Source organism: Lutra lutra, chromosome 7, assembly GCF_902655055.1.
Source record: "Lutra lutra chromosome 7, mLutLut1.2, whole genome shotgun sequence".
NCBI classification, from domain to species: domain Eukaryota; kingdom Metazoa; phylum Chordata; class Mammalia; order Carnivora; family Mustelidae; genus Lutra; species Lutra lutra.
The window spans coordinates 73,908,377-73,931,191 of record NC_062284.1 but is presented as its reverse complement, the minus strand read 5'-3'; the positions used below and the strand labels follow the sequence as shown (position 1 = coordinate 73,931,191).

General features: G+C 42.9%; 2 protein-coding genes across 10 annotated transcripts in view; one reads left to right on the top strand and one right to left on the bottom strand.

The window, feature by feature from the left end:
* Nucleotides 1-855: 855 nt before the first annotated feature.
* Nucleotides 856-19,685, top strand: HOMEZ (homeobox and leucine zipper encoding). 7 transcript variants are annotated; one of them, XR_007128759.1, is made up of 4 exons: nt 5,799-6,016; nt 11,389-13,423; nt 17,395-17,509; nt 18,905-19,685. XR_007128759.1 is itself a non-coding variant. In XM_047737825.1 (3 exons), the coding sequence occupies exons 1-2, from the start codon at nt 5,977-5,979 to the stop codon at nt 12,978-12,980; spliced, it is 1,632 nt and encodes a 543-aa protein (XP_047593781.1). In that variant the 5' UTR covers nt 5,799-5,976; the 3' UTR covers nt 12,981-13,005; nt 18,905-19,685. The 7 variants fall into 7 exon arrangements, 5 of the variants coding, with proteins under 5 accessions (XP_047593782.1, XP_047593783.1, XP_047593781.1 ...); XR_007128758.1 differs by lacking the exon at nt 17,395-17,509; XM_047737825.1 differs by lacking the exon at nt 17,395-17,509 and having other exon boundaries at nt 11,389-13,005.
* Nucleotides 15,114-22,815, bottom strand: part of RNF212B (ring finger protein 212B) — a 26,946-nt gene continuing 19,244 nt past the window's right edge. For all 3 annotated transcript variants that reach the window (XM_047737828.1, XM_047737829.1, XM_047737830.1), the window contains 4 exons: nt 18,114-18,153; nt 17,729-17,829; nt 17,420-17,481; nt 15,114-15,670 (listed from right to left, as the gene is read on the bottom strand). In XM_047737828.1, the coding sequence (XP_047593784.1) occupies nt 15,605-15,670; nt 17,420-17,481; nt 17,729-17,829; nt 18,114-18,153 (269 nt within the window). In that variant the 3' untranslated portion in view covers nt 15,114-15,604. The remainder of the gene's footprint in view (nt 15,671-17,419; nt 17,482-17,728; nt 17,830-18,113; nt 18,154-22,815) is intronic.

The following is a 22,815-nucleotide window of genomic DNA, read 5'->3' as shown; positions in this document are numbered from 1 at the left end:
AAGTATTGTTTGTTTGGGGTAGAGGGTGGCAAGAGACCCAGAAATGAGATTCCTCTCTCCCACCCCCTGGTATCTTGGTCATCTCATTTCTTAAAAATCTGTCTGCTGGTATCCTATTGCTCTGTAAAAGTTGGGTGGGCAAAAGATATGGAGGAGTTGGGCAGCCCTGGTATAAGACACCGCAATAGAATCCCACCACCATATTGGGTAGTGGTAGGAAAGTTTTTAGGGCCCTGGCACCCAGCACCAGTTCCTGGTGCAGTTAAAGGGTACAGCTTGGGTAAAAGTGCCAAATTTCCCCTCAGGTTGGGGGAGGGGGCTCTTCTTCCTTAAGGGGGCCATCTAAGTTACATCCTGCTCCGTAAGCACTGAAGGAAAGGGCAAAGCATAGGAAATATGATGAGGAAAAGCAAAGACCTCTGTCTAATCCAGAATGGAGCAACAGGTATTTAAGTGAGACATCCTCGAAAAAGATCAAGTTCTAACATAATATTGACTCCCACATCACCTGAACAATGAGAGAATCCAGTTACCCACAAAATAATCAGATGTTTCTTTTTATTTTTTTTTTAAAGATTTCACTTATTTGACAGAGATCACAAGTAGGAAGAGAGGCAGGCGAGAGAGGGAGAGAAAGAGAGAGAGAGAGAGAGAGAGAGAGAGAGAGGGAAGCAGGCTCCCTGCTGAGCAGAGAGCCCAATGCCGGGCTTGATCCCAGGACCCTGAGACCATGACTTGAGCCGAAGGCAGAGGCTTAACCCACTGAGCCACCCAGGTGCCCCTCAAACAGTGTTTCTAATAGTGAAGTCTAGCCTGAGAATAATCAGATGCCTCCTCATTACATCATAATGGCCTAAGTTGTGATGTCATGGCAGAGCACCTACACTTACGTTATGAAGCTAGATATGTTGAAGGGTAGAGTCAGCATGAGGAGCAGACACCCAATGAGAGGTAAGCAGGGCTTCCCAGGTTTCTTCTCCGTGGCTTACTGCCTAAGGTCCCTCTGTGGCCAAAATGCCTTTCCAGGCCTCTCATACCTTAGTTTAGTGCTAGGTCTGTCTGAAATCCTTCTTCCACAAACTCCACTGCAGCTTTTGCTATCCCAAATCTTCAATAGTTGCAGTTCTGATTGGTCAGCCCTCATCTTTTGTATTTCTTAGGAGACAGAGCATAGAATGGTGAGGCATGTTTCTCCTAAGTGAGGCAGAAACTCACCATATCCATTTGGCTTGTCCCAGGTAGATCCAAGTTTTGGAGTGCCTGAAATACAACTTTTGGAGCCTTTTAAAAGAAAAATAAATACATTAGGCACTAAAGTGAAAACTTTAGAATGAAAAAGATAAAAAATTTTTTTATTTTTTTTAAGATTTTATTTATTTATTTGACAGATAGAGATCACTAGTAGGCAGAGAGGCAGGCAGAGAGAGAGGAGGAAGCAGGCTCCCCGCTGAGCAGAGAGCCCGATGTGGGGCTCGATCCCAGGACCCTGGGATCATGACCTGAGCCAGGCAGAGGCTTTAACCCACTGAGCCACCCAGGCACCCCCTAAATTAAAATTTTTAAGGAGCTGACACCACAATATAAAAAAAAATCAAGGGCCCCTGCGTGGTTCAGTGGGTTAAAGGCTCTGCCTTCATCTCAGGTCATGATCCCAGAGTCCTGGGATCGAGCCCGCGTCCGGCTCTCTGCTTAGCAGGGAGCCTTCTTCCCCCTCCCTCTCTCTCTGCCTGCCTCTCTGCCTACTTGTGATCTATGCCTGTAAAAAAAAAAAAAAAAATCTTAAAAAAAAAACAAAATAAAATAAAAATCAAGAAAAATAACAAATTTTAGAAATTACCTACCTGACTAGCATTTTTTTTTTTTACAATTTTGTTTTTGGGTGCATGCTCCTTGATAGATTTTTCATATTGATTATTATAATGTTTTCTAAAAGAAGTACAGAAAAGTAATTCAGTTTTCTACATGATTGCTTTTTTTTTTTTAAGATTTTATTTATTTATTTGACAGACACAGAGATCACAAGTAGGCAGAGAGGCAGGCAGAGAGAGACAAGAGACAAGGAAGCAGACTCCCCGCTAAGCAGAGAGCCCGATGCGGGGCTCGATCCCAGGACCCTGGGATCATGACCCAAGTCGAAGGACCCTGGGATCATGACCCGAGTCGAAGGCAGAAGCCTTAACCCACTGAGCCACCCAGGTGCCCCTACATGATTGCTTTTTAAAAAAAATCTTAGTGATTTAGAAAAATTTCACCTTCACACTTTATAAGTGATAATGTTACATGATTTTTTAGATTTTTGTCAAACTTGAAAAAAAATTATCAAATCTCTTTGATACATGTGTAAAATTTCAGAGCATTACAAATTTGGAATGACTAATATACTCTGGATTGTTGACATTAGGATTAATCTATCTGTATTAGTCTGCTAGAGCTGCCATACAAAATACAACCCACTGGGTGGCTTAAAATGAAATTCTCTCTCAGTTGTGGAGGGTAGAAGTCTGAGATCAACATATCCACAGGGTTTACTTAATTCTGAGGTTCCTTTCCTTAGAGTCATCTTCTCCCTATGTCTTCCCATGGTCTTTTCTATGTTCATGTCTGTGTCCAAATTTCCTACTATAAAGATACCAATCATATTGGATTAGGACTCACCCTGAAGACCTCATTTTTAAAAAAGATTTTATTTATTTATTTGTCAGAGAAAGAGAGAGCAAAAGCAGGCAGAGTGGCAAGCAGAGGCAGAGAGAGAAGCAGGCTCCCTGCCAAGCAAGGAGCCTGATCTGGGACTCCATCCCAGGACCCTGGGATTATGACCTGAGCTGAAGGCAGCCACTTAACTGACTGAGCCACCCAGGCATCCCTGAAGACGTTATTTTAATGTCATCACTTCTTTATAGAACTTATTTCCAAATAGTTATATTCTAAGGTATCTGGAGTTAGGACTTTATCATATGAATGTGGGGTGGGGGGAATGGACGACATAGTTCAGCCCCTAACGCCATACTGGCTATTAAAGTATTTACAGAAATTACAGCAAACCACAGTCATATACCTATTCAACCCAAACTAAACGTATCCCCAACTCCATTTCTCTAGCCAATCTCAAAATACTCATGGCCTTTCCACTGCCACCTGACAGAAGGAGAAATATAATGGAGGGGAAATCAGAAAGGAAAGAGACATCAATCTTAGCGTTTCAGGTTAAATATTTTTTTTCAAATTTTACAAAAAGCCACGACCACATTAACACACCCTGGAGCTTCTCCAGTGCTTTGGGAGAGGTCTGTGCAAGAAGTGACCTTGAAACTTAGTTTCCTTAGGTATATGGTAAATGTGCCTCTGGTTAATCCTACTTATATCTAAGCCATGCAAAGGAAGAGAGAATTTTCACCAAAGATGGGGAATTAACATCTCTACATTGAGGATGACAAGTCCTCATTCTTTCAGCACTAGTCCCTGGAAAAGCTGAGAAGTTTTGTTGTCTTGCTAGAGGTAGGGGCCCTCCCTTCTCTGATATTGTCAGCCTGCATCTATTCCTCTCTTCCAATCCACATCCTAGTCCACTCCATCTTCTAAAGTTTTAGTGTGAAACCCACATAAGAGGGAGGCTTCACGGGGCACCTGGGTGGCTCAGTCAGTTAAGGGTCTGCCTTGGGCTCAGGTCATGATCCCAGGACCCTGGGATGGAGCCCCACATCAGGCTCCCTGCTGAGTAGGGAGCCTGCTTCTCCCTCTCCCTCTATCCCTCCCCCTGCTTGCACATGCACTCTCTCTCTCTCAAATAAATAAAATCTTAAAAAAAAAAGAAAAAGAGGGAAGCTTAGCACGCACTCTATAAAAGGGGTAGATGAGTTTCTTCTTTCCTTTAATTTCCCCTCTCCTAAACCTGTCTTTAATTCTGCTCCCTACTCCCGAGTCTCAGGAGTGAGTGTCTTAATGAGACAAGAAAGGTGGCAGAAAAGGTCCACCTTTCTTATTTCCAAAAGCCGGCGATCAGTGTTGCCCAGGGTGCCTAACTGATCCCCCTATAGAGGGGCAGACACTAGGTTCTCGCAGACATTGACTGGCTTTCCAGCCAGATTAATCATGAGTTCTTTCCAATCAACCCAGTCTTGTTATTTGTTTGGATTATGGGGAGAACAACTTCACTGAAAACTGAGGGCTGCTGCTGCCTAAAATATTTCACTTTTTCTTTTATTGTATACAAACTATTGGGGCATGGTAATAGTCATGATTTAAGACAAAGTCTGTTATGTACTACGAGCCCTAGCTTAAACCCTGAGGGATCAGAAGTTTCCAACTCTAAAGCTGAGTATATATATCTTTCCTTTGTTTACGCCTATGTTTTGCTGATGTGAAGATTGTAGAGCTGGCTCTTAGGAGGTTGAAATTTTTACTGAATGTAATGGGGCTGGGAGGTGGGCAGGTACAAATATAGGCATAATTAACATGAGGCTCAATGCTGAAGTTGAAAACCATTTCTGATGTCTGACAACCATGAAAGTGCTCTAGACCTTAAATTGGAGCAATAAAGAATCCATAGCGGGCATTGGTTTGGGGCGGGGGGGGGGGGAGTGATGTCCGTGGGATACAGAGCAAAGTCTGAAATTGTTTCATAAATTATTTTAGTTGTGTAAACTATTAAGTGACCTAAAGGCAAAAAGAGACTTTTTCAAAGATCAGCATATGAGAACAAGAGAATCACTTCAGAAAGTACTGTTTCCAAGTTTTTGTCTAAAGACCGAGAATCCTAAATATACAAGCTTTGGCCCAAATTCCAAATATATTAACTTTTGTCCCACAACTTTTGTGACTACTCTGGTGAAAAGTCCCATTTTGTTGCCATCTTTTTTTTTTTTTTAAGATTTTATTTATTTATTCGACAGACAGCGATCACAAGCAGGCAGACAGGCAGGCAGAGAGAGGAGGGAAAGCAGGCTCCCTGCTGAGCAGAGAGCCCGATGTGGGGCTCAATCCCAGGATACTGGGATCATGGCCTGAGCCGAAGGCAGAGGCTTAACCTACTGAGCCACCAAGGCGCCCCGCCATCTTTTTCTTGACAGCGAAAATCAAGGTCCTCAAATATATGAGGCAGGTCCTCCTCATTGGGACAGAGAGGTGGGCCTGGGGTCGGATTGTCGGGGGGGGGGGGGAGGTCCCAAACAGGTGCCCGCTTCCGGCACTTAGTCCGTGGGAACACCTGTGCAGTGTTCTGAAGGGGCCAGGCTGCTGGGATCCTCGTCTTTCAGGCTGCAAGACATTTGATCCATCTGGAGAACAAGTTCCCGGTTGCTCTGGGCGCTTCGTTTACAGTGACGCTGCTGACGGCCCTCGGCAGGGCAGGCGCGGCTCCGCTCTGGCTCTACTCGCGTGTAAGGCTGACAAGGGGATGCTGAAAAAAGTCTTCCTTCAGGAGGAACAAATGGGGAGTAGTTGCAAGTTGGTCTTGGACAACTGAACAAACTCCTGTGAATTCCTTGGGGGCAATTCCGGGAGGACCAAGGCTCAGCATACTCCGAAGGTCCGGCGCGGAAAGGTCGAAAGCGGGGGGTAGGGGGCGGTAGGGGTGGGAGGAGGTACCTTTCACAGCACCCTGGCCCTGGGGGACATCTTCCCTGCCCCAAGCAGCCAATAGCCACCCCGGCTGAGGCCCACCCAGCCAATAACCGACTTCAGCCGAGACTCACGCAGCCAATGGCCGGCCCAGTGCGTTCCGCCGGTGCCCGCCTGCCTACTTCCACCAATCGGGACACGGGCCACCTTGGCACCGCCCCTGGAGCCCACCCCACCCATCCGCCCCGCCTCCAACTCGTTCGAGCAGGGTTGGGCTATACGGGCGCGCTCTCGGGGACAGGGGGGGCAGTCCCGGTCCCGGCCCTCCGCGCGGGTGGGCTTGGAGCAGGCCGCACCGGGCGGGAACCCCACTCCCACCGCGGAGGCCCCCTGCCCTTTCTCCCCCTTTCCCCCCGGCCCATGGTGCGAGGCTGGGAGCCGCCGCCCGGGCCGGACCGCGGTGAGTGATCCCCAGCCCCTTCGACTTCCCCTCCCAGCCCCTGTAATATCTCCGACCTCCGGAGCCCCATCCCCGCGCTGGGGGGGGGGGGTGTTGGAGAATTCTAGGCTCAAAGTCTCCCTGTTCTCTCTCCTTTCTCCTCTGGACTTTTCGGTTCCCTGTTGTAACTGGGGGAGGGTGAGTGGGTGTGTAGGGAGGAGGGGAAGGCTGGGTTGGGACGCCCCCCCCGCGAGGGGAGGATTGAGATTCGGCTGCTCCCTGGGGCTCATCGCCCCAAGTGCAGCAACTTTTTGTTCTCTGACCCAGTTTGGAGCCTTATAGACTGCCTGCGAAATGGAGGATAGGAGAAACGTTTCCTTCCCAGGCCTCTCCTCCTCCCCCCACGACTACCTCCTGGCGACCTCAACACACGTACAGAAACCTGGTCTTACTTCTGGGAAGCGGTGGTATTTGGGAATGAGAGGTTTGGGAGAAACTGCGCCTTCTGACCCCCTACCCAACCATACTCAGAAAACAAACCAAAAAAGTGAGAACCCGAGTTCTCAGAGGTTCCTGGTTTTGTGTCCTAATCTGAGACTTCTAAACTGAAAGACTCAAGCTGAGACCTGTTTGGTAACGTGGGCCCAGATCAGGAGATCTTTTATCATATGAATCTCCTTCTCACCATACATTTGAAGCCCTTTTATATTATATGAGTAGGACAGGTAAATGGCAATTATTGAAAAAAGCCAGTTAAACTTGGGAATTTTTTAAATGATGCATACATCTCTTAAGCATTGTCATTAAAAGTATGTTCATTGCACCAATCTTTTGGGGTAGTGTCCAGGCGTTTTCTTTGTGTAAGTCTGCTGATTGGAGTTCCCAGTTGTCTTTCCATATAAACTACACAAGCGAATTTCTAATCTGGCTGCACCCTGAGAACTTTTAAAAGTACTGATGCCTGGGCCCCAGTCCAGACTAATTTAAGTCAAAATACGAAGGAGGATTTCCTGGTTTAAATTTCCCAGGTAATGCTAATGTGCCACTGCCTCTAATGTATGATTTCAAGGGTTTTTTTGTTTTATTTATTTATTTTTTAAAAGATTTTATTTATTTGCCAGAGATCACAAGTAGGCAGAGAGGCAGGCAGAGAGAGAGGGGGAAGCAGACTTCCTGTTGAGCAGAGAGCCTGATGCGCAGCTCGATCCTGGGATCATGACCTGAGCTGAAGGCAAAGGCTTTAATGCACTGAGCCACCCAGGCGCCCCTGTTTTGTTTTGTTTTAATGCAGTGAGAATTTACACACTTTTGGAGCAATGTGAATGCAGAATACGTTTGAGATTTTTAAGTCCCCTGCCCCTCTAATCTTTTACAGTTCCCTGCTACTCCCAATTCAACAACTGTACAACACCTTAACATTTGACTTTGTTTTCATAGAAACAATTTTTAGCTCACTAATTTTTCATAGGTTTATGTGATATTTAATTATATTATTATATAAATAAAGAAAAAACAGGCATAAACAGGTTGGGAATCACCCGCAACTGGTCCAGGCTCATAGGGCAGCTGAAGGAAACAGATGATTTTGGCACACTAGAGAGTGGCCTACCATCCTCTAGTATATAGCACACTGTGGGTGTTGGTCATATAACCCAGTGGATCAGTTAAGTCACGCTCCTGGCCCAGTTGAACACCTCTCTCCCTTCCACTCTCTCCAATTAATATCACCAGTATCCAGTCCCTTCTAGACTTAAATTCTCTTGAGTATTCCATCCACTCTTTCCATTCATTCACATCAAGCATTATGTTCCTCTTTAAGCAATTACCATCACTCCTTTTTTTTTTTTTTTACTAAGTTGGAAGGACATAAGGCAGAGGTTCTTAAATTGGGCTTCTGGGCAGCCAGTGAATCCTTTGAGATTATATATATAATGTGTAAGTTTAGATGTTTATGGTGGGGGTAGTCATAACTTCCTGAGTGGTCCATACCTTTATCTGATTCTCAAAGAAGTTCATGACCCAAAAAAGTTGAGAAGCACGTAAGTTGAATACCACTGAAAATTCTTTTAAGGCCCTTAAAACTTTATCACCAAAACACATTTCAGGCAGTACTCCAATTCTTCTCTGAATAAAGATACAGGGTAATTTTGCAGGATCATTAGTTTCTCATTTGAACTGTCTCCTGCTTTATCCATAAGCCTAGAATCAACCCTAAAGTTGTGAACACCTCTTTTTCCTAGGATTGTATATACACCCAAACTGGAAGTTTTAAGTTAGTCCATTCTTTTCTGCCATCTGTCCACAGGTATGGAAAGCCCAAAGGGAACGAAGGGTGTTATCCTCTATATATGAGATATATATATATCTCATTATATTTTTTACTAGCTATTTGAGGGAGTGGTAGGGCATATATATTTAATAAGGATACAAATTTAGTAATTATTCAGAATTGGTAATCCCATCATCACTACCATCTCTGCCCATAGGAGTCTTTATTTCTCCAGTTTTGATTCCCTTCTTTTTCTACCCTTTCCAAATGGAGGTATAAGAACACAAGACACTGTAGAGTCTTCATTGTGGTTTTGATTAATGTGGGGTCTGTTCTCCTTGTTACAGTTCTCATGAGCCACTCTCCGGTTGTAGTTTCTTCCTATGTCAAATTCGTCCAGGGAGATACCAGGTAGCTAGCTGTACAGCTAGCTGTGCCTTGATTTAAGCCACCACTCTACATCAGGAAATCTTCCACAGTTTGTTTTGTGTAATTGGAAAACTGGATGTATGCAGTACCCCAAATACGGTATTTGCATTACTGTATGTTATACTGAAACATCAAACTGATACCATGAGAATCTGGAGGATAGCAAACCACATGAATGAAAACAAAATGCTTCCTTGTAAGGCTTATAGCTGTGCCTGCCTTATTTCCTGTCTAGCAGTCTTCATCCTTAGCTGGACTGCTTTATTCCTTAGGCCACAGTTTTCTCTTATCTAAAGTATAATTGTGTCCTTAAAAAACAGATACAAATAAGGTTAAGTAAATGTCAAGTGCTGCAATCATAAAGTGTTCTGCAGCTTAGGTTGCGGTATTCCTGGTGGGCCACAATGTCTGAATGGTGGTTTAGCACCCATCTGTGCAAGCAGTTGCTCACAGGCCACTCAGGTGTGTCTGGGATGAACCTGGAGGGTAAAGGTAGAGCTAGTACTGCATTGGCAATTCATCTGGCAATCAAAAAGGATTTATACCCAAGATACAGATTCAATTCACCTAAAGCTGTGATTTTCATACTTTTTTTTTTTTTTAAAGCAGCATAATCCATTCTGGAATGATATCCAACTCCCAAAATGTAAAGGGCATAAAATCATGGATATCCTGGTTTTCTCCACTACTCATTAGAATTAGGACCCTGAAAAAAGAGATGGAAAACAATGATTTTAAAGAATGCAGTTTGCTTCATTTTTCTCCGTGTCTAGGAAGAGAATGGCATTCCCTTATATCAGAATCGCCCTGTGAGGCTGAAGTAATGAGAAAAGCTGCCATTTATTGAGCCTTTACTTTGTTCTAGGCATCACGTTAACTGCATTTTTTTCATTTAGCCATAAACTTGGAGGAAGGTGCTGTTACGACCGCCTTTCTTTCTGAGGGGAAACTAAGGCTTTGTGAGATTAAATAAATTGCCCAAGGACAGGCAACACGCTAGGAAGGAGTGGAGCTGCAGTTAATCTCAAATCTGCCTCACCCCAAACCCCCACCCCAAGAGCTGTGTTAGGTCTTGCCTAGCACATAGTAGGTTCCTGGTAAAAATATATAGCTTTATAGACATGCAGCACTGTACATTTTTTACACATGAAGAAACTAAAGCTCCTTTAAGTTCAGTAGCTTGCCCAAGATCATATAGCTGGTAAGTGGCAGAACTGGGATTCAGACTGCAGGTTGGCCTTAGTCAGGGATAACATTTCTACCCACTGTGCCATGCTGCCTCCATTTACCCTCTTCAGGTTCTCTTCAAGCTGTATAGCCTTTAGGATCTGCATGGCCTTCAGTTCAATAGATCAGATTGTTAAAAGGAAATGGAGACTCATTAAAATGCTTCCAAATTTTTCTAATCATCATATAAAATCCCTTGATACCACTATGTACTATAACGTCCTGGACTTGAGATTCTTCTCGGTTCATCATGTAGTGTTTACCTAGGAATTCTGTCCCGTCCTTAACATATCAGAGGTAAATATTTATAAACTCAGATGGGATTCCTCTAACAGTAAAGGGTGACAGATGTGTTAAAGAGTTTCTAATACCCATCCAGAGAGCTGAGTTAAAACCTGGTCAGCAGAACTTTTCTGGGAAGTAACCTGAGCAGGTATTTCAGGCATGATGCAGGATCAGGGGCTCTCCCTGCAGCCCCCACACCCACAGCCCTGGGAGCAGTGGTGCTGCTGGGGAGCCTGCAGGACCTGGCTTTGATTCACAGTGCATCTGCCCACCTGGCCCTGAGAAGAAAGCTGGGCTGCAGAGATAAGACTGGCAGGCCTTTGGCCCTGTGTGGAGGGGCTGTTACAGTCTGAGGGAGCTCTCCAGGCTCCCCAGAGAGAGACTGAGCTATAGGAAGAGACAAAGGCTGGGGGGAGGGGCTAACCTTTGTTCTGAGGATGACTTGGTGGAAACAATTCCCCCTCTCTACCCCCACAGGACCCCAAAACCCAGGAGGAGTAAGCCCCATTTATCCCAGATACCTGACCTGTTTCTTATCCTACAGAGAGAAAATAAAGCGGGTTTGGTTTTAGGGCTTAAAGGCACTATCATTCCCCTCCCTGAAGGACTCCACCACCAAGAAGGGAAGAGGAAAGGGGGCTGGGGGCTGGGCAGTGGAACAGTGCTGTCCTGCCTTCTAGATACTCCTCTCTTGTATTTCCCACCTGTCTCGACATTCTAGAGGTAATCGTAAATTGCCAGGAGTTAAAGCAATCTGCATCAGTTTTGAGATTACTGCACTTCATGTTTTTGTGGTTGAGATTTCATTTTGTGACTCCTGTTCCATGGACTTAGAGGATGAAGTGAGTTTGAATTAGAAAAATTAAGGCAACATAAGGATGAGTTTTCCTCCTTAATCTCTAAAGACAGATTTTTGTCCTGATGATAGTATTCACTAGTCATGTGACTTGGGGTAATTTAACTTCTATGGACTTTGGTTTTTCCATACATACAACAGGAATTTTAACAGGCTCATAAAGTTAGGAAAATTAAATGAGAAATTACTAAAGCACTTTAAAAGCAATCCAACATGGTACACATAGATAGTTGATTGTATTGGAGTCCAGCATTTTGTTTGGCAGAAATTGAGCAATAGGCTGAAAGAGGAGCCCCAGTGATTGAGCTGTTTCTCTTCTTATTACAGCTATCTCTGAAGGGCACAAATCAGAAAGCACCATGCCTCCTAATAAAGAGGCCAGCAGTCTTAATAGCTCCCCAGCGGGGCTCATCTGCCTGCCTCCAATCTCCGAGGAGCTACAGCTTGTGTGGACCCAAGCAGCCCAGACCAGTGAGCTGGATGGCAATGAACACTTGCTACAAACCTTCAGCTACTTTCCCTATCCCAGTCTAGCAGACATTGCCCTTCTCTGCTTACGCTATGGGCTGCAGATGGAGAAAGTCAAGACTTGGTTCATGGCCCAGCGCCTCCGCTGTGGCATTAGCTGGTCATCTGAAGAAATAGAAGAGACTCGAGCCCGAGTGGTCTACCATCGGGACCAGCTCCATTTCAAATCCCTTCTCTCTTTTACTCATCATGCAGGGCGGCCTCCAGAGGAGGTGCCTCCTCCACTGCCACCTCCAGAACAAGTGGGTCTTGGAATAGTACCCCTGACTCTTAGTGAGCCCACCCAAATGAAAGGATTGAAGGTAGAACCTGAGGAGTCCTCAGAGCTGCTGAGTCACCAGAAAGCAAAGGAACCCCTGATGGCACCTGGCAGTGGGGCATTCCCCCACCAATCAGATTTTTGGCAGGATCTTCAAAGCAGTGGCTTCTCTAAGGAGCAGGCAGGGAGGGGTCCCCACCAGTCACATGGCCTAGGTTCTGCTTCCTGGAACCACTCCACAGCTGTCCACCAGCCACATGCTCGGGATAAGCCCCCACCAATCTCACTACTTGCTAGTAGTTGTAAGCAGGAGTCAACATCTAATATGACTCCTTCTCCCTCTACCTCTTCTTCCACTTTCCCGGTACTGGCTAATGGAGCTACTGCCACCTCTAAACCCCTCCAGTCACTAGGCTGTATCTCACAGCCACTGTCACCCAGTGAACAGGCACTGCCCCCACATCTGGAGCCAGCTTGGCCCCAGGGGCTAAGACATAACTCAGTACCAGGTAGGGTTGGCCCTGCAGAGTACCTTTCCCCAGATATGCAACGCCAGCGAAAGACCAAGCGCAAAACCAAAGAGCAGCTGGCTATCCTCAAATCTTTTTTTTTACAGTGCCAATGGGCACGGCGTGAGGATTACCATAAATTAGAACAGATCACTGGTTTACCTCGACCTGAGATCATTCAGTGGTTTGGTGACACACGCTATGCCTTGAAGCATGGGCAACTAAAATGGTTTCGGGACAATGCGGTACCTGGTGCCTCTAGTTTCCAGGACCCAGCAATTCCCACACCCCCACCTTCAACCCGCTCCTTGAATGAATGGGCTGAGACACCACCTCTGCCAAACCCCCCACCCCCACCGGATATACGACCCTTGGAGAGGTACTGGGCAGCCCATCAACAGCTACGGGAAAGTGATATCCCTCAACTGAGTCAGGCATCAAGGCTTAGCACCCAGCAGGTACTGGATTGGTTTGACTCTCGATTACCTGAGCCAGCTGAGGTGGTGGTTTGTCTAGATGAAGAGGAGGAAGAGGAGGAGGAAGAACTGCCAGAAGATGATGAGGATGAAGAGGAGGAGGAGGAAGAGGATGATGATGATGACGATGTGATCATACAGGACTGAGTCGGGGGGGACTAGGGGAGGGAAGGTCTGTTACTAAAAGATGAACCAACTTAGTAACTGTTTAAACAAAGAAACCACATTTTTTTAAATTACTTTGTGGCAAAGAACTGAAAAGCTTTGTGTTCTTGAGGTTGGGGGATTGGGGATGTAGTGAGGGTGGACCAGGGAGGATGACCATAGGATCTAAAGAGAGGTGGGGATTGGATGAGCAGAAATCAGTCCTCTCGTCTCAGTGAAGAGTGTGCTAAGGATCTGGTCCAAACCATGGGCTGGGAAAAGGCTTTTTTGCTCTCTTCATGTCTGCTGTTCTTTTCCCTTAGTGTGCTATGGAAAGCCCAGACCTTGGCCATACATCTATAGGAGGACTGGAAAAGAAGAGTAAAGAATTTTGATTCAATTGATGATTCCAGTGCAGACCCCAGTCCCACCATTTTCCCTGGAATGTAAGGCTGCCTCACACCCCTTTTCTCTTCTGAGCACAAGTCCATGTATAATACAGCTAAGAGTCTTAGTATGTCCCAGTCTCATCACTAGTCTTTCCTTAATGCAAACCAACGTGACTGTATGGTTTACCTTCCTTGTTACGGAGTTGCACAGGTAGCAGAATGTTTTCATTTCTGATACTGGGACCACTTTTGCCTTGTACTTTTTTTTTTTTTTTTTTAATCTTTTTCCAAGTCCCCATTCTGTTCACTATTTGTCTCAGGGTAAATCTTCCCCATGGAGCTTATGAAAAGTTTAATAATTGGGTGGAGAATAATTTAGACTGGATATTTATTGGATGTGGGAATTAGGGGAAATGTCCTTTTAAAAAGTAGAATTAGGTTACAGAGGAATAGAGGAGAGGGATGGTTTCTACTGTTCAGAAGGTGGATGCGGTAGGTTCCAGGTTTGGTTTTACAAACCTGAAACTCCCTCCTGCCTAACTTGACAGAGACTAATATTTCATCTTTTTTGGTGTTGGTTCAATTTATGTCTGTAATTGAGACTTTCCTCTCTTTATAGGATCTGTCTTGGGGAAGAGGGACCCAGGTCTTTAACTGAATTGATTATTGATGCTTTAGAATGGTTTCCATCAGATGGAGTCAGATATAAAGATTTCAATGGGTTAACCATCTAGAAATAAGAGTGGAAGCCCCAAATTGCTAGAATAATAATAAAAGGCCACAAATAAAATTGTTTCTCTCTCCTCCACTTTGCCACTTCTATGGTTTAGAGATTAATGGAGCCAAATCCATTAACATTCTGATTTAGTATACTTTTTTTTTTTTTTTTTTTTTAACAGCAGGATATATTGAGGTAGATTAAGAAAACAAAACTTGGGGCACCTGGGTGGCTCAGTCAGTTAAGCACCTACTCATGGTTTTGGCTTAGGTTATCATCTCATGGGTCATGAGATCAGGCTCCGCGCTCAGTGGGGCCTCTGTGCTAAGTGGGGCATCTGCGTGAGGATTCTGTCTCTTCTCCCATTTGCATGCGCACATGCACTCCATAAAATTATAAATACATCTTTAAAAAAAAATTAAAGGAACAAGAACTTTGAAAGGCAGTGTATTAGCATCTATCACTGGGCAGATTTGTTTCCTGTACCTGCTACAGCACAGGCTCTTGCCCAGAAGAGGTGTCTAGAAATGCCTTTAAAAATAAATTCAGAGGGCGCCTGGGTGGCTCAGTGAGTTAAAGCCTCTGCCTTCAGCTCAGGTCATGATCTCGGGGTCCTGGGATCAAGCCCCACAACGGGCTCTCTGCTCGGCAGGGAGCTTGTTTCCTCTCTCACTCTGCCTGCTTCTCTGCCTACTTATGGTCTCTGTCTGTCAAATAAATAAAATTTTTTAAATAAATAAATAAATAAATAAACTCAGAGTTCCAGAAAGAGTAGGGAATCCTAGTTCAGCTTCAGGGTCATTTCCAGGACCTAATTTATTTCTGGCAGATGTCTGCTATCTTTACACTTTTTCAATATTTTTGCTTATGGTCTCCCTGCCAGTGGCTGACTCATTTAATTCCTCATTTCTATTTAGTACCCAAAGAAGAATACAGGTTTCATCTAAGTTGTGGTGGTCTTTGCCCATTCCACCATTCAGAGCTTGTAATATAAAACCAATAGAGTTGCAATAACAATAAAAGGACACCTTTATTTTATCTATGTACTTTAGTAAGCTGAAAGTCTGGGTCTCAAAGGAAAATCAACATAGTTAACTAGGCATAGAGGAAACAATAAGCAACATAAGTATAATAAATTAGGAACAGAGTTGTTGCTTATTAACATTGGAAATGGAAGAATATATCCAAAGCTGAAAGAATGAAATATAGAAATAAACCATACTTAATGAGTATATTACCTCTCGCCCCCAATGATGCCAAGAATTGTTCTTACAACCTTTAAGTTGCAGGAAATGAGAGAGCTATTTGAGTGTGGGAGAGATCTAAACATCTTTCTGTAGTACTAGCCTTATATAATGCCTAACTATTTTCCTAGAAGGTAATAGAGGATGTATATCATAAAAGTCAAGAGAGTGAAACCAGGAAACAAGGTAGGGAGACATTTTCCAAGGCACTTAATGGGTATTGGATGCTATAGGCCTTCTTTAAGCAACATGTTTAGATCAGACCTTGAAGACGATCTATCTGGAAGTAGTCCATGCTTCTCTTGACCTGGCTAATCCCATCTGTCTCTGTTCGTAGAGAGTCTGCAGCAGAGGGAAGGAAGGCAGATATGGGCATTTATAACAAAAAGGATAATTAAGGCCCCCTCAAACCATTACATGAAGTTTATCAAGACAGCAGGTCACCACTGCTACTGCCCCATATTTTCTCCATTGTGTGATGAACTAACTTTTCCAAACTAAGATTTGATACACCTAGTGTGACAAAGGCTTTGTTGCTAATTATGAAAATCTTAGAACATTTATTGTCTTATGGTAATAAGGCATAATATTAAAAAAAAAAACAACTATCTTGGAAGATATGGAGAGGAAACTGGAGACTATGCCAAGAGAGGATTAGCAGTGAGGCAGGATTATGCCTCTGGGGAGGTGACACTTCCTTTAATAACTTTTATTTTTATTTATTTTTTTTAAAGATTTTATTTATTTATTTGACAGAGAGAGATCACAAGTAGACAGAGAGGCAGGCAGAGAGAGAGAGAGAGGGAAGCAGGCTCCCTGCAGAGCAGAGAGCCCGATGCGGGACTCGATCCCAGGACCCTGAGATCATGACCTGAGCCGAAGGCAGCAGCTTAACCCACTGAGCCACCCAGGCGCCCCCCTTTAATAACTTTTTAAAAAAGACTTTATTATTGAAGTTTTCAAAAAATACAAAAGTAAAGTAGTATAATGAGCTGATAAGTACCCATCACCCAACTTCAACAAATAACTCATAGCCAGTTTTTCTTTCATTTCTCCTCTCTCTCTCCTATGTCCACTAGATTATATTAAAGCAAACCCCAGAGAATCATTTAACTTCCTGTCCTTAAATATTTTAGTATGTTATCTCCAAAAGGTAGACTATATTTTTTAAAAATATAATTATAATAGCCATTATGCCTACAAAAGTAAACTATTAACAATTCCTTAATATCAAATATCCAAGAGGTGTTCAGTTTTCAACTTTCTCATAAATGTTTTTGGTTTTTTTTACAGTTTGTTTCAATCAGGATCCAATTAGGGGCCATATATTTGTAGATTCTTTTCTCATCTGTAGGTTAACCTCTCCATTTGTGAGGATCTTAGGGATGTTATTTCCCCAGTGTTGCCTCTTAGGGCTTAGATCCTAATTTTTTGCCAATGAAAATAAAGGGCATTTGGAATACAAGAGCAAAATACTACCTATCTTAGGATGTTCTTGGGGTCACCAGGAGCTTGGCATTGAAAAAGGGCCTAAATATCCTCAAAACCTGGGCCATAAAAGACAACTTAAAAGGCAAGACTAGACTTTTCATGTAGAGCTCCTTACAAACCTCTCTTCTTGTTCCTACCCTTTTTCTCTTATTGCCTATATCGTATCAGAGTCCCGTAAATTTATAAAGCATTACTCTAACCATGTCTAGAGAAGTGCACATAGCTTTTCCTTGTTCGAGCAGTACCTCTACCCAAAAGATCTATTCCATTGAAATATTTTTTTGTGGAAATTTTGGGAATGTTAATTGTGTCTACACACTTAGTTCACACTGGCTGAGACCTTTCAGTTTAAAGCCATTCACTACCATGTGACCTAATTTTTAAACCCCAAACTAGGAAGCTAATCTTGTAGTAGGATAGAATTTTTGAAATTGAGACCATCCTGATAGATTGTGAACATATGATTACCACATTTGAAACCTGTGTCATTTTCCACCGGTTATATTCTACCACCTTAACAGGAAACCAAAAAGGCATTTCATGTGTAGGCCTAACCATGTGTTTTTCATATGCAGGCAAGTTAGATTAGCCTGGGCTCACCTGCTGAACTGGTAGCTGGAAACCAGGAAGACTCTCTAGTGGAGTTCTGCTTTCCCTCTGACCTGAAGGATAGAATTGGAATGGTGAAAGGTAACTCCCTTGGGCAGTTCTTTGGCAGTTTTACTTATGGGTCAGGGTAAATAGGTAGGTCTTAATCTGTAGAACACTAGTCAGAAAAACACTTAGCTAAGCAGTTTAAGTAGATTATTAAGTCCATTCTCTTCTTAACTTCTTTTCACCTTGAAAATCTTTATTTAGTATATATGTCAATGGTTAGCTCCATTCCTTTGGGAATGTTATTTAACATACCTGAATTGTTGGGGGTGAGGACTCTTGTGTGGCCTGAATTCCCACCATTTAGTGATGGTCTAAAAGAAAAAATCCCCTGTCCCGAAGAAGCAGGTGAAGGCCTAAGGAGAGGAAAAAGAAGCATCAGCAGAGAAAAGGAAGGTAAAGGGAAAAAGTACATGTAAAGGGAGAGCCTATATATTTAGACAAGACAGGAAATAAATACCCTGCTTGTGACTGAAAGTAATTTGGACATATATAAGACACAGTACTATTAAATGCTCTCTTGTTTACAAGGTAGATTTTTAAACTTCAGTGGTATAAGCCAGTAGAAAAGTAACCCCAGGACTGCTGGCAGAATGTCAGTGTGAAGAGATTCCCAGTGAAAGGAAGCATAATCTCTTACCTATAAGAAAAGCTATGAGTAGAAGCTGGTGAAGGGGTTTCTGGAAAACATAAAAGTGAAGCTATGAGATAACCCATGAACTAGAGAAGAGATTCGTTCAGGTATGCTTGGGACCAGGGCAAAGAAACTGGACACCAAAGATTTTCAGTTATGTTAGGCTTAGGGACTAATATTAAGTCAAAAATCTCACAAATCACCTAGCAGTGCTTTCCTCTCTCTCTTTAAAAAAAGATTTTGTGTGTGTGTGTGTGTGTGTGTGTGTGTGTATATATATATATATATTTTTTTTTTTTTAGAGAGCACAAACAGGGAGAGGAGCAGACCCAGAGGGCCTGCTGAGCAGGGAGCTCCATGTGGGCCCAATGCCAGGATCCCGTGATCATGATCTGAGCTGAAGGCAGACGCTTAGCGGACTGAACCACCCAGCCCCCCCCAATCTCTTTCATTAATCTGTGGACCAGGATTCATTACTGCCTTGATGTGCTCTAATAGATCTGTGCTTGGTTTCCCCTCTAAGATGGTAATTACCAGAAAGAATGGCTAAAGACAAAGGGTCATTAAACTCGTTAAGAGTGATGGCAAAAAATGCATAAAGACCTCCAAAGTTCTCTCCATAAAAGGAATGAGAAAACTGGCAAAAATTGTCAGAATCAACTTTCTCAGAACTGTGTAAATTAACAAAGCGCTTGAAGCAGTCTGGGTAACATTTATTCCACAATAATAGCCAAATGAGTTTAAGAACAATGAACTTTGTGGCATTTTAACTTCCCCTATTCCCATTTCTCCTCCAGCTCCGTGGTAGCCTTGAAAACCAACATTCTGGCATCATCGTGGGGATGGAATGGGGTTGGAACTCTTTCAAAGCCTCATTCCCAGAAAATAATCATTTGACCTGTCCAGTGGCAACTGGAAGACTCCACTTGCAAGGCTGACTTTATTTGATCCGACCTGGAGCGCAAACTCATCAGGACTTGGAGCTTAGAGTTCATCACCTGTGAAAAGCCTTTTCCCCAGGAGTGTTTGTTGTAAACAATTAGAAGCACTTGTTTGGGCTGCTTGAGAATGTGAATATCAATTGGGGCAAATAATAGGCTAATGTGAAAGAGCTGGAAGAGATGGGCAATGAATTGTTGGTGGGGACTCTGAAAACAATACATTCTTGGAGTCTAGAACATATGCATATGCAGGACTATATGCATGCTCAGAAAATACCTGAAAAGGCCCCAATCTCTTACCTTGAGGTCATACAAGCAGGTTGAAGGCTAAGATTGGTTGCCTGGCTAAGTGCTGAAAGAGAACCCCAACACATTTACAGAAACCCTCAGCAAAGACAGACTTACTGGTTCCAAGTGTTTAAGAGAATCTCTGTCCAGTTGTTAGCTGACCACTAAACTAACTGAATAGACACTTTGGTGGCTCCACATGATGATACAGATTTTATAGAATTATTTTTTAAGTCACTAAACAATAAACAGCAAGAACAACAACAACAAAAAACCATGGGGAGGGGGAAGAATCTGATTCCAAGAATTGCCATGTTATATTAATGTCCAATTTCCAACAAAAAACGAGGTATATAAACAAGTATGACCCATATAAAGAAATAAAGCAATCAATGGAAACTGTCCTTGAGGAAGCCCAGACATTGGACTAAGCCCAGCCTAGACTTTGTCTAGACAAAGACTTTAAGTCAGGTATTTTATTTAAAAGATTTTATTTATTTATTTGAGAGAGAGAGAGAGAGAGAGAGCAAGAGAGGACATGAGCAGGGAAGAGAGGGAGAAGCAGGCTCCCTCACAGGGAGTCCCACATGATGCTCAATCCCAGGACACTGAGAACATGACCTGAGCTCAAGGACGACACTTAACCAGCTGAGCCCTAAATTAGATATTTCTTTTCTTTTTATTTTAAAGATTTTATTTATTTGACAGAGGTTACAAGTAGACAGAGATGCAGGCAGAGAGAGAGGAAGGGAAGCAGGCTCCCTGCTGAGCAGAGAGCCCGATGCGGGTCTCAATCCCAGGATCCTGGGATCATGACCTGAGTTGAAGGCAGAGGCTTTAACCCACTGAGCCACCCAGGCGCCCCTCTTTTCTTTTCTTTAAAGATTTTTTATTTTCAAGTAATCTTATACCCAAGGTAGGGCTTGAACTCACAACCCCAAGATTAAGAGTTGGATACTTTTCCAACTGAGCCAGCCAGGTACCCTTAAATCAGCTATTTTAAATATGCTCAAATATCTTTGGAAACCATGTCTAAAGCACTAAAGTATGAGTATGGTATCTCAGCAAATAGAGAATATTAATAAAGAAAAATATATTTAAAAGAACCAAATATAAATTTTGGAATTGAAAAGTATAAAAATGAGAACTTCACTAGAGCAGCTCATCAGCACAAACAGAAGAAAAAAAAGCATTTTGAAGTCCACTGAAATTATCCAATGTGAGGAAGAGAAAGAAAAAATAATGAAGGAAAATGAAAAGAGTTTCAGAGACCTTGGTGGAACACCATCAAGTTTATCAACACATGCATTATGGGATTTCTAGAAAAAGAAGAAAGGAACAAGAGCAGAAAGAATATTTCAAGAAATAATGGCTGACAACTTCCCAAATTAGATGGAAAAAAAAAAATCTACACTTCCAAGAAGCTCAACTGCTAAAGAAGTCTGTTAGATTTAGTTGGTATATAATGTTCAAATCTTCTATTCCATCGCTTATCTTCCGTCTAGTTGCTCTATTTGTTACTGAAAGTGGGGTACTAAGGTCTAGTAGTTTTCCTCTAGTTCTCTTGGATTCTGTTAGTCTTGCACCTTTGCTTCCTAAGACTTTGTTGTTTTATAGACACACACACACACACACACACTTTATTTTTTATTTTATTTTATTTTTTTAAAGATTTTATTTATTTGACAGGCAGAGATTACAAGTAGGCAGAAAGGCAGGCAGAGAGAGGAGGGGGAAGCAGGCTCCACGCTGAGGAGAGAGCCCGATGTGGGGCTCGATTCCAGGACCCTGTGATTATGACCTGAGCCAAAGGCAGAGGCTTTAACCCACTGAGCCACCCAGGCGCCCCATACACACACACATTTTAAAGGATTTTATTTATTTTAGAGAGAGAAAGAGAACAAATTGGGTAAGGGGCAGAGGGAGAAGCAGACTCCCTGCTGAGCAGGGAGCCCAACACAGGACTCCATCCCAGGACCCTGGAATGGTGACCTGAGCCAAGGGCAGATGCTTAACTGACTAAGCCATCCAGGAGCCCGAGGCCATACATTTTAAAGTATCTAAATTATACAAAGTATTTTGTCCTACCACAATGGAATGAAATTAAAAATCAGTAACAGGAGGAAATCTGTGAAAATTAAAAATATGTTGATATTAAACAACACAGTGCCAAATAACCAATGGTCCAAAGGAGGGAAAATAAAAAAAGAAATTAGAAAAAAATTTGAGACGAATGAAAACAAAGCCAGAAAATATTAAACCTTATAGGACACAATGAGAGCAGTGCTTAGAGTGAAATTTGTAACTGAAAATGTCTACATTAAAAATGTAGACCTCCGGGGCACCTGGGTGGCTCAGTGGGTTAAGCCGCTGCCTTCGGCTCAGGTCATGATCTCGGAGTCCTGGGATTGGGCCCTGCATTGGGCTCTCTGCTCTCTTGGGGAGCCTGCTTCCTCCTCTCTCTCTGCCTGCCTCTCTGCCTGCTTGTGATCTCTGTCAAAAAAAAAAAAAAAAAAATGTAGACCTCCAATCAATAATCCAACCTTTTGTCTTAAGAAACTAAAAGAGAACTGGGGCGCCTGGGTGGCTCAGTGGGTTAGGCCGCTGCCTTCGGCTCAGGTCATGATCCCAGGTCCTGGGTTCGAGCCCCACATCGGGCTTTCTGCTCGGCGGGGAGCCTGCTTCCTCCTCTCTCTCTGCCTGCCTCTCTGCTTGCTTGTGATTTCTCTCTGTCAAATAAATAAAATCTTAAAAAAAAAAAAAAAAAGAAACTAAAAGAGAACTAAACCAAAAACAAGCAGAAGGAAAGAAATAAAGCTTAGAGCAGAAACAAATGGAATAGAGAACAGAAAACAGAAAATCAACAAAACCAAAAGTAATTTCTTTGAAATGTTCAACTAGATTGGCTAGTCTTCAGCCAGGCTCTCCAAATAAAAGTAAAAAAGTAGAAAGCTTCAAATAACTAAAATCAGGAACGAAAGAGAGACTATTACTACTAACCTGACAAATTCTCTAGAACGTCTACATTTTTCAAATTGTGAATATGAAAGAATTGGAGGGAAACTATTTGGTGTTTTTCAAAAATGGTTATCCAGAAAGAAATAGGCAAATTTCACAACTGCCTCTTGTGAAAGAAAGGGAAATCCTCTCTCATTAAATATTCTCTATGGACTGAATAATACCCTTGAAAATAGTAATAATAAAAGTAGTTCTAAGAGGAAAGAGACAAGACATTAAGTGGGTATTCTTCACTGGAATATTTTTAAGTTTAATACACAGTAAAGAAGCCTGATACCCTTCAGGTTAACATAATCCATGGCTAGTTAACCTACCTTTTAGACCTACCTTCTACTGCCATCTTGTGGCAATTAAAAAAAATCCAAATCTATTTACTCAAGTTAACCCTCTGTCTTTGACCAGAGGTTTTCTTTTCTTTTTTTTTTTTTCTTTTTAAAGATTTTATTTATTTGACAGAGAGG

Coding starts and splice junctions, on each gene's coding strand:
- HOMEZ (XM_047737826.1), top strand. CDS start 864: ATGTCATGGCAGAGCACCTACACTTACGTTATGAAGCTAGATATGTTG. Junction 952..11,388: donor GAGCAGACACCCAATGAGAG/GTAAGCAGGGCT, acceptor TTCTTATTACAG/CTATCTCTGAAGGGCACAAA.